Below are 16,851 nucleotides of genomic sequence, written 5' to 3'. Positions count from 1 at the left end.
TTTTACATATTGGTATATAGAGATGTGTGTTTTAGGTTTCAACATGTCTAACTGCGTTTTATATATTGGTATATTTAGAAGTGTGTTGTACAATGTAACTAGCTATATAGTTTGTATAATGTAATTAGCTAAATACGTTGTACAATGAACCTAGCTATCTAGGTTGTATAATATGCGTGACTGTATAGGCTGTATAATGTACGTAGCTGTATAAGTTGTATAACAAACCTAGCTATATAGCTTATATAATGTACCTAGCTACACAGGTTGTATAATGTATATAGTTGTATAGATTGTATAATGAACCTAGCTATATAGGTTATATAATGTACCTAGCTATATAGGCTGTATAATGAACCTAGCTACATAGATTGTATAATGAACCTAGCTATATAGGTTGTATAATGTGTGTAGTTATATAGGTTGTATAATATACTTAGCTATATAGGTTGTATAATGAACCTTGCTATATAGATTGTATAATGAACACAGCTATATAGGTTGTATAATGAACCTAGTTATATAGGTTGTATAATGAACCAGCTGTATAGGTTGTATAATGTACCTAACCATATAGAATGTATAATGTACCAAGCTGTATAGGTTGTACAATGAACCTAGTTATATAGGTTGTATAATGTACCTAGCTGTACAGTTTGTATAATGAACCTAGTTATATAGGTTGTATAATGTACCTAGCTATATAGGCTGTATAATGAACATAGTTATATAGTTTGTGTAATGAACTTAGCTATATAGGTTGTATAATGTACCTAGCTATATAGCTTTTATAATGAACCTAGCTACATAAGTTGTATAATGAACCTAGCTATATAGGTTGTATAATGTATGTAGTTGTATAGGTTGTATAATGAACTTAGCTATATAGGTTGTATAATGAGCTTACTATATAGATTGTATAATGTACCTAGCTGTACAGGTTGTATAATGAACCTAGTTATATAGGTTGTATAATGTACCTAGCTGTACAGGTTGTATGATGTACCTAGTTATATAGATTGTATAATGTACCATGCTGTATAGGTTGTATAATGCACCTAGTTATATAGGTTGTATAATGTACCTAGCTGTATAGACTGACTTTCTGGACAATAATGAACACCCAACTCCGTGAAGAACCTAGAAAATCCAGCAACACTAAAGTGTCCAATGTTAATTGGGGGGAAGACAATTGTGCGTTTAACAGGGACGACATTGAAGCTTGTGAAATGAAAACCACTTGGGCTCATTCTAAGGACCAAAACGAAGGTAATTCAAACATATTTATTGTAATACATATTTTCATTACACTTTAAACTTTTAATGATTTTATTATGTTGATTATTTCAATCAAAATTCAAATATTTTCCACAAATGTCACACCATATACCAGTTTTAAGTAACTGTTAATCAAGAAATCTACTCTTCACCTTAAACACTGATACTACATGTGGTATAATTAATATTCATTTCAATATTTTTGCTTGAAACTCAGATATTTTCCTTACATTTTGAAATTTTACTTATTAAAATAAATGCTGCAGTTAGAACGTATTGATAAATAAATAACCGACGTCTGTTCATTTTTATTACAGAGATTTTTATTAATGGAACGTTTTCTAACATGAAGTTCGGCAATTTTTCAAACACAATAAATTTTTTTTCTGATTATTCCGTATTAGAGATTCCACTGTGGAAGCGAGTGGTTTTCTTTATCTGCGGTATTAAACATAACCCTAACTCTCAAGACCTCCATGGGGTTCCAATCGAACAAGCAGAACAGAGAGTACAGGAAGTTAGTACCTGGAAGAACTGGTGCAATATCAACGCTATCTTGCTAGCAATATTTGGTAGTTTCGTGTGGGGATTTTATGCTTAATTCCCCTGGTGGCCAATATCAACAAAATTATCATATAAATTGACCTTTTTTTAAACAGCAAAACTACCTTATACATTGAAGGTTTATATTGAGCCACTTTGAAAAAACAACTTATATAAACATCAAATCATTATTTTACAGATAAGATATTTACTTTAAACACACTGGTTAATAATAACATATTACTCCTACTTAGTAATATGGTTTTAATCAAATGTTTATTTCTGTCTGTGCCCAGATAACTAAAAAAGATATAGGAATTGTATTAAAAACAAACTGAAAAACTTTAAAACGTATTTATTAAAAATTACTGCCCCTAGTGACAGTAATATTCTGCAGGCTTACAATGCAAGGAACGTGTGATGGGCAAAGCATAAATGGTTCATTGTGTAACTGTGTTCAATTACAAAAAAAACAAACATTAAAATTACTTTGTACAGATATACGTCAGTCAAACTGTCTTTTTAATCACTTTTAAGAATAATAGTTGATAATATCATAATAGTTTTTAATTTCTACATAAAATATAACAGTTTATTTAAAGGATAAGTATGATTCATAAAATTGATAATTTACTTAATAATAAAGGAACAGAATAATTTTCATGTTATATATTTGTTCCTTGGCTGCATGTACGAGAAACAATTGATTTATGTGCTTTTATTCTGAGCAATGTGCAAAATGTAATATGGCAATATAACTCAAAGGTGTCGCCACTAGTCCAAATATGACGTATTGAGGTTTTCGAAACTCTCTTTTGGAGAAAAGGTTTATAAACTTCATAACAAATTTGAAAGGTGATTTGTTGTTGTTCTTGTTAAAATAAAGTTAATATTGTCTTTAGTTTCAATACTTATGTTCCAAATAAAATAGTGCATGATGTTTTCAACATAACTATTTGAGAAGAACAAATGTTCAAAATAGATATTTCTGTCACGTATAAATAATTTTAAGACATTTTACGTGTGAATATATTAAATGTGTTGTTTATCTGTTTATACTGTAATTTGGAACAGATCAAATATTTTCCTGTTCTTAACTGGTAGAGTATAAATATATCCCGAAATATACGGGAATTATGTGAAAATATTAAATTAATACAGTTATATTTTTCTGTACAATTGTTGGAAAACTCACTTTCTTAGATGAAAATTAGTTGAAATAATGTAATTTTAATTCACTCCATAAACACATATCTAGCTTTATAAGCTTTAGTTTTGCTCAAGCAATACCGTAAAATAGTTATTGTCAGACATTTTAAAAGTGATTTTAAACGGGTAATTTTTCCTGGCCGCCAGCCCGGCATGGTTAGGCGTTCGACTCGTAATCCGAGGGTCGCGGGTTCGAATCCCGGTCGCACCAAACATACCCGCCTTTTCAGTCGTGGGGACGTTATAATGTTACGGTCAATTCCACTATTCGTTGGTAAAAGAGTAGCCCAATAGTTGGCGGTGGGTGGTGATGACTAGCTGCCTTCCCTCTAGTCTTACACTGCTAAAGTAGGGACGGCTAACGCAAATAGCCCTGGAGTAGCTTTGCGTGAAATTCAAAAAACAAACAAACATTCCTGGCCGCCATTTTGTTTCATGACGATTTCTCCAATGAATAACTTTGGTAGTTACTGATATTATTTGACGTATTAATTGCCGGAACTCGCACTATAAGAACTATTATTATTTGGCTGATCTCTTACTAGATGGCGCATTGTTTCAAATGTAATGAGGTAACGGAATTATCGAACATGTCCGTTATGTTTTTCATACAACGGTTCAAACAGTAACACATATTTTATCTAATGTTACAACAATGAATTATAGAGAAATACAGAACAGTTTAACCTCCTTTAATCTCACATTTACGTAACGAAATCGTACACAAAGCACTATCCATGAGTGACAGAAGTATGTACAGAAATATTTGGTGTTAGGGTTAGTTTCTCCAAACCAAACAAAACGTTTTTGCGGTTAAGTGCAAAGCTGCATAAGGAACTGTGTTGTGCCTGTCATGAATATAGAAACAATTTTTAGCATCATGAGCCTTCAGCCTCATCGCTGGGCTACTTAGGGGTATATTTTCTACAGTTTTAGTAACAGCTACATTTAAGATTGTAAGTTTTAAAAATCATAAAAGTTTTGTAAGATTATTTATGACTTACATCGTAATTATTTTAATATATTTAATTATTAGCAAATTCGATTGGACGTTTCCTCTATCATTATTCACTTTATATTATTTTTAACCACATCTCCCTAAGTTGTACTACATCCCAAAACTTCCCTAATAGCTATATTATTGAATTACCATTTCTAGGTAACTAAACTCATGGTGTTATAGAAGTTTGGATTATAATAAAAACTGCATTAGCAAGAAGTTCGCGGATATAATTCATACACTGTACTGATTTGATAAAATTAGTTTCCCTCACAGAGCTGTTTGTTTCTTTTGAATTTCGCGCAAAGCTACTCGAGGGTTATCTGAGCTAGTCGTCCCTTAATTTAGTAGCGTAAGACAAAAGGGAAGGCAGTCAGTCATCACCACCCAACGCCGACTCTTGGACTACTCTTACCAACGAATAGTGGAATCGATCGTATCATTATAATGCCACCACGACAAAGGGCGAGGATATTTGGTGCTACAGGGATTCGAACCCGCGACCCTCAGATTGCGAGTCGAACGCCTTAACCCACTTGGCCATGGAGCTGAGACAAACCACTTGAACAATAAAATTTACTCCGTGTTCTAGATATATGGCGATATCCTCGTTCATTATGAAATCCACAAAGGAGCCTTACCCAAGTAAAGAATATCTTTGTATTTAATAGGATTCTTAAAAGACCAGGCAAATATTACACGAATGGTAATGACATCTTTCAGAATGTTATAATTTTACCAATATAATAAAACTTTATATTCTACAAGTAATTCCACAAGCTTCAGGTACTTCTGTGATACTAGAAATAAAGTTTCGTTATACAACAAAGCTAAGCCTAACAATTCCGTTTTAAGGATATAAATTACAAAGTTTTTGAATGTCTTTTGAGGGCTAACTTCATGTAGATCTTTAACATAATTCGTCTAGTTATTTTCTCAATGTATTTTGTTTTCAAAGTTATAACCCCGGAATTAATTTCCTTATTTTATTCATTTATAAGTTTTATTTCTTTGTAACTTGATACAATACTGATAACAATTACAAATGAAACTGTTTAGAATGGACCTGTTTCTCCAAATATCTGAAATTATCAAATTACATCACAAAACGACACTAATGTAGAAATATTTTTTATTAACGGCTCATCACTTTCAACAAGCATATATTTCTCCAATAAATTATTTATATTGTTGTCCATTAAATGCATATTTAGAAATTCTAACGTGTAGTATATATATATATATATATATAAATATGAGGCACACACGTTACAATACAGCCTTAAGTTCTCTATTTGTCAACTCTCAAGAACAATCAGTAAAAGGTTAAGGCCATTCAGAAGGGGATTCTTCTGTCTTTTATACACTAGATAACGTTTTATCATCTGTCACTTAAAGTTTATATTAAACATGACTTTCAAGAGACTTAACAGTAATGGTTCAATACCACAACATCCTTTCAATATTCAGTGATTAGTTTAAGAATTGAGAAACCACTATCTAAATCACTTACAGGAAGTACACATTTTAAACACACAGATCTGTAGTCCTAACAAAGTAAACACAAGTACAACACACAATATTCTATAATTATAGTCTGAACAAACAACACATTATTTAAGAATTCAGAAGTTCTATACTGACTAGGAAGTTCACAAAGATAATTTTTCTTATTAATTCAAACAATGTACAATATATGAACATTTTTTGTTCATGAGCTTACTGACAGGTAATGAGACAGAACATTTTTTAAAATAATAGTTCAAACACTGTAACACTAAGAGTAAAATCCTGCAGTAACTTAGAGGTTAGAAGTTTGTACTGTTTGGTATTGAAAGAAAGAAACATTTAATTAGTTCTGACACACAAAATAACTTTGAAATTCAACAGTGAGAATTACACATTGTAAACCAAAATTAAAATAACAACTTTTATTTCTTCCAACTAGAAACATGGTACTTTATAACATTGCATTCTAAAATATCTTTTCAACATAACTATTGTTAATTATGCTTTGACTCCTGAGAGACAATTTTAAAATGCCATATGTTTCAGACACTGACAAAGTAAACACTTTACCCACATAACACGTCCAAGTGAATAACAATGGAAGATTTATCAATATTCTAACAACTTATCTCTTACCAGGATACAATAAATAAAGTATTGTTATAGTTCTCAGAGCTACCCATGATCACAGTTATACATTTCATGTATCACTTGTTTCTTTCTTGGTAAAGTACAATTTTTTGCAGCACAATATGTTTCAAGTGTGCACCCTGAAAATTACACTTTAATTATTCACTAAATTTTCTGTTACACCTCTTAATGTCTGCTACTTCTTACCTGGGGAAACTTTATAAGACAGGAGGCTATTTACTGAGAAAGAAAAACTGAACGTTATGAAACGTTGCAGTGTTAGGAAGCCTAAATAGTTTCTTTTCGTAGCTGGCCGAGTTTGACATAAAAACACATTTTCACAGTTAATATGTTGAGAATATGTTTATATATCCACACTGTTAAAGAACAACCTCTGCAATCTCTCTATTTTTTCACATTACATGAGATAATTATCAGAGTTGAAAAAGATGCTGGTAATGTAATGTGTTAAACATTCCACCTTACCTAACAAGAACTGGTATACTTAATAATATAAAGGAACAAAATATAACTAACATTTAATTGTCTCTTTTCTGATGGTTGATAGATACAATTATCTATCCAGAATCATATATGTTGCAGACTAATGTATTACGAAAGATACTGTACTAGTAGTTCACATTAATGTTGTTTCTAAAATATTAAGTGTTTTAAATTCATACTTAAAGAAAGAAAATATATTTCTCCGCTTAAAAATTCCCAAACATTGTTGGATGTCTTCAACTGCCCGTTCTCCACTTTTGGAATATTATATAACCTTTCCTTTAAATATATTTGTCAAAATATAGTTTTTGGTGTTGAAAATGTACAAATATTCATATATTTACAGTACAATCATTTATTATTATCTCTAAAAAACTTCAAATGTTTTCACAAACTACCATACCAAGATTAGACATCTCAAAAGTGAATGTCTTGTTTATTTTGGTAATCCAAGAAAAGCTTCACAACAGTAATTTACAACAGCCGTTTCCAAATTTGGATTGATATACAACACGAAAGGCAGCTGGTAAACAGTACCTACTCTGTTAACCAAACAGGGAGAGCTGACCGTCACTTTTATAACACACTCACAGCCATACAAATACAGAACACATTTTTTCCAGCTTTGGGCCATGAACCCTAAGATTCAGTCATGCTCACTAATCATTAAACTATACTCAACCCTTAGAGTGAACTGACAAAACTCATGCAGAACGTGAAAGTAGATAAAAATAACACACACACAAAAGTGTCAAACAGTGAGTAAAAACCAGTGTAGTTTGTTGCTTTATTCAAAAACATCTAAAACTTTGTATCATTTTGTGACATTATACAAAAAAACACATATAGCATCCATCTACTTAATGTTTTTCACAACATTACAATGTGCTCAATTCTTGGGTCAGAACACTTGCAGGTGTTTGTTTAAATCACACTAATACACCATCAAAAATAAACTTCCAATCTTCAACAGACTGAAAATATTAAAAAGTTTGATGAAGGAAAAAATATTTTGGTCAAGATAGCCTCTTTACATACACATATAAATGTAAACATCAGAGCAAATTGCTGCATGTTAACTGTTAACCCTCCAATTACATGTGGTATTTTCAATGTTGCTAGGTTTAAATTTTCTTACCTCATAAGCCTCTTACAAGTGAATACAAATTTGAATTACACAAAAGAAAATTTAGGAGCTGATAATGTACACATAAATAACAAACAATAAACAACGTAAAGATATCTTTCTTTATAATTCTCGATAAAAAACAACACGTTTATACAGTCACCACCAGGTTCCTGGGTGAAGACAAAAATCACAGTATACACATATAACAACACACCTATAGGCACATGCCATAGTTACAGTTTACAGAAGGAACTCAAAGAAAATTTGTGGAATAAACAAACCATTTTCCTATTAAACCAGATGCAGCAATCCAGGAAGACAATGGAAAAGATTCTTGAAAAAAATGGGTCATATTACCCGTGCATATTGTTGATAAAAAAACCCATTACCACATGATCCCTTCAGGCTTAATGGTCTGTTAGGAGAAAAAAAAACTGAAGTTATTATCTTAAAAGTACATTAATTAGACTTAAAAATGGACAGGATAAACATAAAATATACATCAATATTTGTTAACAATAAAACCATATGAAATGTATGTACTGAAATGACAGACATTATGTAGGGTAATTTTAATTCTTTATTCTAATAATGTCAAGGGTACATAATGGGGGTAGGTTACAATCTTTCTAACAAGTGAGTTATATGTGCTGTGTACACCACCACTCCAGTTGATTATTTGTTCAAGTAACATGGCTCATCTTGTTCATTGGTAATAAATTTCAGTAATATTTCCCAATATTGTAGAGTTGATCTAATGATTCTAATAAGTATGTGACAACAAGGATGAATAAAGACAAAAACATAACAGGCAAACATCAACAAGAATGAAAAGCCAACAAAAACGTTACAACTGATAAAACAGTAATAAGGTTCAATAAAGACAACAAGAACATTACTCACAACTAATAAACAGCAAGAAGGATGAATAAAGACAACAAGAATGTTACTCACAACTGATAAACAGCAACAATGATGAATAAAGACAACAAGAATGTCACTCACAACTGATAAACAGCAACAATGATGAATAAAGACAACAAGAATGTCACTCACAACTGATAAACAGCAACAATGATGAATAAAGACAACAAGAATGTCACTCACAACTGATAAACAGCAACAATGATGAATAAAGACAACAAGAATGTCACTCACAACTGATAAACAGCAACAATGATGAATAAAGACAACAAGAATGTCACTCACAACTGATAAACAGCAACAATGATGAATAAAGACAACAAGAATGTCACTCACAACTGATAAACAGCAACAATGATGAATAAAGACAACAAGAATGTCACTCACAACTGATAAACAGCAACAATGATGAATAAAGACAACAAGAATGTCACTCACAACTGATAAACAGCAACAATGATGAATAAAGACAACAAGAATGTCACTCACAACTGATAAACAGCAACAATGATGAATAAAGACAACAAGAATGTTACTCACAACTGATAAACTGTAAGGATGAATAAAGAGAAGAATGTTACTCACAACTGATAAACAGCAACAAGGATAAATAAAGACAAGAACGCCACTCACAACTGATAAACAGCAACAAGGATGAATAAAGACAACAAGAATGTTACTCACAACTGATAAACAGCAAGGGTGAATAAAGACAACAAGAATGTCACTCACAACTGATAAACAGCAACAATGATGAATAAAGACAACAAGAATGTCACTCACAACTGATAAACAGCAACAATGATGAATAAAGACAACAAGAATGTCACTCACAACTGATAAACAGCAACAACGATGAATAAAGACAACAAGAATGTCACTCACAACTGATAAACAGCAACAATGATGAATAAAGACAACAAGAATGTCACTCAACTGATAAACAGCAACAATGATGAATAAAGACAACAAGAATGTTACTCACAACTGATAAACTGTAACAAGGATAAATAAAGACAAGAACGCCACTCACAACTGATAAACAGCAACAAGGATGAATAAAGACAACAAGAATGTTACTCACAACTGATAAACAGCAAGGGTGAATAAAGACAACAAGAATGTCACTCACAACTGATAAACAGCAACAATGATGAATAAAGACAACAAGAATGTCACTCACAACTGATAAACAGCAATAATGATGAATAAAGACAACAAGAATGTCACTCACAACTGATAAACAGCAACAATGATGAATAAAGACAACAAGAATGTCACTCACAACTGATAAACAGCAACAATGATGAATAAAGACAACAAGAATGTCACTCACAACTGATAAACAGCAACAAGGATGAATAAAGAGAAGAATGTTACTCACAACTGATAAACAGCAACAAGGATGAATAAAGACAACAAGAATGTTACTCACAACTGATAAACAGCAAGGGTGAATAAAGACAACAAGAATGTTACTCACAACTGATAAACAGCAACAATGATGAATAAAGACAAGAATGTCACTCACAACTGATAAACAGCAACAATGATGAATAAAGACAACAAGAATGTCACTCACAACTGATAAACAGCAACAATGATGAATAAAGACAACAAGAATGTTACTTACAACTGATAAACTGTAACAAGGATGAATAAAGAGAAGAATGTTACAACTGATAAACAGCAACAAGGATAAATAAAGACAAGAACGCCACTCACAACTGATAAACAGCAACAAGGATGAATAAAGACAACAAGAATGTTACTCACAACTGATAAACAGCAAGGGTGAATAAAGACAACAAGAATGTCACTCACAACTGATAAACAGCAACAATGATGAATAAAGACAACAAGAATGTCACTCACAACTGATAAACAGCAATAATGATGAATAAAGACAACAAGAATGTCACTCACAACTGATAAACAGCAACAATGATGAATAAAGACAACAAGAATGTCACTACAACTGATAAACAGTAACAAGGATGAATAAAGACAAGAACATCACTCACAACTGATAAACAGCAACAAGGATAAATAAAGACAAGAACGTCACTCACAACTGATAAACAGCAACAAGGATGAATAAAGACAACAAGAATGTTACTCACAACTGATAAACAGCAGGGGTGAATAAAGACAACAAGAATGTTACTCACAACTGATGAACATCAACAAGGATAAATAAAGACAACAAGAACATTATACACAACTGATAAACTGTAACAAGGATGAATAAAAACAAGAATGTTACTCACAACGGATAAACAGAGTTTAACAAGGATGTATAAAGAAAAGAATGTTACCACTGAAACAGCAACAAGGATGAACAAAGACAAAAATGTTACTCACAACTGATAAACAGCATTTAACAAGGATGAACAAAGACAAGAATGTTACTCACAACTGATAAATAAACAAGGATGAACAAAGACAAAAAGTATGTTACTCACAACTAATAATCAACAAGGATGAATAAAGACAACAAGAATGTTACAACTGATTAACTGTAACAAGGTTCAATAAAGACAAGAAGATTACTCAAAACTGATAAACAGCAAGAAGGAGGAACAAAGACAAGAACATTACTCAAAACTGATAAACAGAGTTTAACAAGGATGAATAAAAACAACAAGAACTTTACTCACAACTGATAAACAGCACAAAGGATAAATAAAGATAACAAAATGTATATGTAAAAATGGCTTGTTGGGATCGAGAACATTTTTTACGAAGAGGAGCGAACAAAGTTTCAACCTTCTTCAATCATCGTCAGGTTCACAAAGAAAGGAAGAGAGAACTGATCAAAAGTTGACCACATGTTTGAAAGGGGTTGTGTAACTGAGTATTGGAATGTAGAGGGCATGCTTAGATGTTTGAATATATAATTTTATGTTATTTTATTGTTATTATTTATTATATTTTTTAATATAGGTATAAAGGTGTTCCTTTGTATTGGTTTATTTTGGGCTTGAGTTGTTGTGCAAGTAAGGCTTCTTTAATTTTGCATTTGTCTATGTTTGTTTATTTAGTATCTGGGTGTTTTCTATGGTTATGTTGTGTTTATTTGACTTGCAGTGTTTAAAAACGTGTTAAGGTTTTTTTTTGTGTGTTTTATAAATCTGGTTTCCATTTTTCTACTTGTTTCTCCAATATAGAAGTCGTGTCCAACACAATTTCACAAACACTTTATTACAACCTACGTAAAACCGACTCACACACACCACAAATATACGGCATCCCCAAACCTCATAAACCAGATTGTCCATTACGACCAATAATGTCCACATATGAATTGTTTAATTACAATCTTGGTAAATACATAGCATGCGCATTCTACAAATAAGTAACAGGAGCAGCTCATTCAAAGACTCTTTTAATTTCAAGTCTAATCTTAATCAACTTAATCATAGTGTTAATGGCTAGTTTCAATGTTAAATCCCTCTTTACAGAAGTTCCAACTGCTGAAGCCTGCAAGATAGCCTTGGAATTCTATATTTGAGACCCTAACCCATCTACAGACATTCCCAGCAACCAATTAGCAACCCTCATAGAATTCACAATGATGAAGACAAACTTCATGTTCAACAACCACAACTATATACAAACAAATGGCCTAAGCATGGGCAACCCAGTATCACTAGTTCTATCCAATATTTTTATGACACAAGTTGAAACACAAGCAATTAACACAACATTACATCCACCACTATTCTGGTACAGATATGTAGATGACACGGTTGTGGGATTCACATCTACAGAACACACACTTAATTATTTCAATCACATTAACTCTATACATCCCAACATTAACTTCACATGTGAACAAGAGAAAAGCAATCAAATATTGTTTCTTAACCTCAAAATTACAAGAACCAACACACAATTTAAAACAGAAATCCACCAAAAAATCACCCATATTGGATTATGTGTTCTTTGGGACTCAGAACATGAAACAAAAACTTAACATACTAAGAAACCAAATAAACACTCCCATAAGACTATGTTCACCAGATAAAATTAATGATGAATTAGACAAAATAAAACAATACTTCATCAATATCAATAAGTTTCCCCCACAAACCATAGAAAACATTATATGCACACACCTAGACAGAAAGCAAAATCAACCAACAAAAGTAAATATATCTCACAAATCAAAAAATCATGAAACCATATACTGCTGCATATCATATATTCCCAACATCAGCAGAAAAATAACCTACATTTGTCAGAAACTAGTAACAAAATATAACATTCCAGTTAATACCAAATTTATTCAAAAACCAGGCACAAAACTGAGGTCTATACTATATAAAAACTACACCAACAAACACCACAGCAACATTATTTATAAAATACAATGTGATAACTGCCACGACTTCTATATTGGAGAAAAGTAGAAAAATGGAAACCAGATTCAAAGAACATAAAAAGTCACCTTCACATGTTTTCAAACATTGCAAATTAAATAAACACAACATAACCATAGAAAACACTCAAATACTAAATAAAGAAACAAACAAACAAACGCAAAATTAAAGAAGCCTTACTTGTTCAACAACTCAAGCCCAAAATAAACCAATACAAAGGAACACCTTTATACCTATATTAAAAAAATATAATAAATAATAACAATAAAATAACATAAAATTATATATTCAAACATCTAAGCATGCCCTCTACATTCCAACCACTCAGTTATACAACCCCTTTCAAACATGTGGTCAGCTTCTGGTCAGTTACCTCTTCCTTTCTTTGTGAACCTGACAATGACCGAAGAAATGTTCTCAACCCAAACAAGCTGTTTTTACATATACACATTTTTCTCTACAAGTGGGTTTTCTCAACATCACTGAGACAACAAGAATGTTACAACTGACAAACTGCAACAAGGATGAATACAGACAACAAGAATGTTACTTACAACTGGTATCCTCACAAGTCTGTGATCATCTCAGCTTCCTCTTCTAATTGCTTCTGAAGGATAGCCATTTCCTGCTTCAGAGCATTTAGGCACGTTTGAAGATTACTTAGAGGTCTAGAAAGGGAATGCAATCTTATCACTGTTTTATTCAAACTTCCATTGTTACAATTACATAAACTTATTCTTCAGTGAACAGCATAATATTTTATGTGGCAAAATACTGTTTAATATTTGTTCCAGTATCATGATTTTCCCTACACAACGTACCCACAATAAAAAGTGGTTAACATTGATCGTATTAAATAAATGTTTTCAAGTGATATAACTGAGATGTTCTTGTCCACATGATAAAAATGCTGTATTTTTAGCGAAAGAGTCATAAAACTTAGAATATAAATAAAATAAAACGTACTTGCTGACTGGAAGAACAGCACTCTGCTCCAGCAAGACTGTAATGAATGTGTCATCATAGGGTGGAGGAGATGCAGGGGGTGGAATGTTCAATCTATTGGCGTTCTTGGTGAGACCATTTTCTGGAGGCTTGGTTTTGCTATCCAGCTGGGTTTGTAATTCCTAAATAAGAAATTCATTAACTTACTCCCACAATATATCTTCCAACAGATAGGTATACTGTTAGAGCAACAATTATAAATACACTATAAGAACTCTAAGTATGATTTTAATAGCTGTTCATATATAGTAAAATACAACAATATGAACAATAACAGACAATGTTTACTGTGGTTAAAACAACAATGTAACTTAATCTAAGTCATAGTTGTTCATGACAATTTGGAATGTTTGAAAATTCACACAAGAATTCCTCCATACAGAAAACAGCATTGTTCTTCTAAAAGGAAAACCTGCCACTGTAAAAACCACATTACACTTACTTACTTTGTTTCTATCCAAGCTGGACTTCAGAGCATTCCTAAGTTCTGCAACTTTGGTCTGGTATCCAAACTTTTCTTTGCGAGTGTTAGCAAGTTCTGTCTTCAAGACATTCAGTTCTTTATCTGTGATCTTGAGAAAATGTAAAAAGTCCGACTGTTAATTTTAAAGTTGCAGATCCTGGACTCATGCATTTATCTGTCGATACAGACATCAGTTAGTAAACTAAGAATTCACCAAATTATCAACCACAACAACTGTAATGAAAAATTATCCTTCAAAACACAACAGAATTTTGGAATATCACATGAAATAGCTTTGAGTAAATGAAAGAATAAACTAAAACAATAATACATAAATATTTAAAATAACTACAAAACATGGAGTATATAAGGGAAGTGTGACATATTGTTGATTATCAGAATATTCAAGATGAACCTTAGTTGAATTGATGGCAGTTGTACCAACTATGCCATACACACACTGACCAGAAGATGAAAGACATTTAAAATGTCTTCATATATTCTTGTGTTTCTACAGCAAACAGTTCCCATCCATTCAACTAAGATGTGTTTTTGTTTGTTTGTTTTTGTTGTTAAGCAGAAAGCTACATGATTGGTTATCTTTGTTATGCTAACCATGGGTACCAAAATCCTGGTTTTAAGTGTTATTACCCTGACTGCTGAGGCACTGGGAGGTGTTGGATAGGATGCAGACAAATACTATTATATATTCATAATCTTTTAAAGAAATGGTTTATGTATTTCAATTCATTAAATTACAACTTTTTTTTAGACTCTGTGCAAGTCAAACCTGAATATATTAAAACTGTAAATTACAGTGGAGCGCCGTTAAGCCGCGGTATTTGGGGAGTCAACCTGCTTAACCTGCTTGATCACTTTTTTCACGGATTTACCGTGGATTAACTTCAATGTATGGAGAGGTGTGATTCGGTAACAATGGCGGCCTCCATAAAGCTGATATAGAGAACGGATAAGGTAGATTAATGGTCGATTTCTATTGTAATATATTTTATTTATTTCCCAAATTAAAGCAAATCTTTTTTAAATATCCCCTTAAAGTTATAAAGCCAGGATTAAATTCGTAAGCCGCGTTTTTACACGTTCTTAAATTAGCGGTGAGCCATGATAATCCTTGCTCACAAGACTTGCTACAGTGGCTTAAGCGATTTCGCGGTTTACTGGTCCTCGGCTTAATGGCGCTCCACTGCACATGCATTACTTATGGTTGATCTCAATTGTTCTGGTGACCATACATTGCTAACAAAGACAACAATATCAATTGTAACATTAGGTAGTGAGGTTAATCTTAACAGATATTCCATTATAGGTCAGTGAGAGTCATATTTACACACACAAAAAGAGAATTGTACCAACAAAGATACTCTTGTTATACACAAAAGTGTCTCTGTTGCTGTTACACAGATGATGGGAGGATATGCATCTGCCTCCAGTCACCAAAAGTAAAACAGCAACATAGGAAAAATCTCTTTGGTTTTCCTGGTCATACTGTTTATCACTTGTTTGACACCTCTCTCCTTCCCTCTTGGTGTTGGAGAAAACATTTCATAGCACCTTACTACCACAGGGGAAGTTATTATCTTGTCAGTAATGTTGTGCTGGACCTGGTATAGAGGCATCTTTTTTCAAGTTCATATAACTTCACCACTGCACAGTGTTGCATGGACATCCAGCTCACACACAGTCTTTCCATGATTATATTTTTGCCATCCATATGGAGACCAACTTTTCTGAACATTGTAGAAATGTAATATTGGTGACAACCATCTATTTACAACTCATTTTGCATAGCAATCCAAAGCATACCTTTTCTTTATGGATTCTGGCTTCTTCCTCATGCTGCTTAAAGTATCTGAGGAAGATTGTTGTTTACAAGACAATGAAAGTTCAACTACCTTTCTTGCTACCTGTGGTGTCAGAACAACCAGTGGATGTGATAAGAGGTGACTGCTCCAACCTCTGTCTCATATTTAAATATTCTGCCAAGGCTTATTTTGAATAACTGTAATGTTGAAAGATATTCATTTTACACAGGGGTATCTGAACTCTGATGCCAACCGATTATCTCAGTGATGGTTATGTGGCACCTGATCACTGATGGTTGCTTCATGAGGCACCATTTAGCAATCTGTGGTTTGGATGATATCTGCAGAATAATAGTGGAGATGAAATGTCCCGAGTGCAAAAGGCTCAATAAATAAACAAACATTCTTTACACTGGATACACCTAGTGAAGAATTTTGCACATGAGAGC

At 32.5% G+C, this 16,851-nt stretch overlaps 2 protein-coding genes across 9 annotated transcripts in view; one reads left to right on the top strand and one right to left on the bottom strand.

Moving 5' to 3' along the window:
• Positions 1-3,266, top strand: part of LOC143256228 (sodium/glucose cotransporter 4-like) — a 43,742-nt gene extending 40,476 nt beyond the window's left edge. Inside the window, exons 14-15 of the mRNA XM_076513137.1 lie at positions 1,089-1,269; positions 1,683-3,266. Of these exons, the coding sequence (XP_076369252.1) occupies positions 1,089-1,269; positions 1,683-1,879 (378 nt within the window). The 3' untranslated portion in view covers positions 1,880-3,266. The remainder of the gene's footprint in view (positions 1-1,088; positions 1,270-1,682) is intronic.
• A 1,881-nt stretch (positions 3,267-5,147) lies between these two features.
• The window catches only part of LOC143256226 (uncharacterized), a 39,259-nt gene continuing 27,555 nt past the window's right edge, over positions 5,148-16,851 (bottom strand). For 7 of the 8 annotated variants that reach the window (XM_076513130.1, XM_076513129.1, XM_076513134.1 and 4 more), the window contains exons 9-12: positions 14,563-14,688; positions 14,078-14,238; positions 13,666-13,779; positions 7,907-8,217 (exon numbers count right to left, since the gene is read on the bottom strand). In XM_076513130.1, coding sequence (XP_076369245.1) covers positions 13,677-13,779; positions 14,078-14,238; positions 14,563-14,688 — 390 coding nt within the window. In that variant the 3' untranslated portion in view covers positions 7,907-8,217; positions 13,666-13,676. Of the gene's footprint in view, positions 8,218-13,665; positions 13,780-14,077; positions 14,239-14,562; positions 14,689-16,851 lie in introns of all 8 variants that reach the window. The other variant, XM_076513133.1, reaches the window with a different exon arrangement.

Source organism: Tachypleus tridentatus, chromosome 7 (genome assembly GCF_004210375.1).
Source record: "Tachypleus tridentatus isolate NWPU-2018 chromosome 7, ASM421037v1, whole genome shotgun sequence".
NCBI lineage: Eukaryota > Metazoa > Arthropoda > Merostomata > Xiphosura > Limulidae > Tachypleus > Tachypleus tridentatus.
The sequence above is the reverse complement of the archived record's forward strand: the minus strand, read 5'-3'. Positions and strand labels throughout refer to the sequence as shown.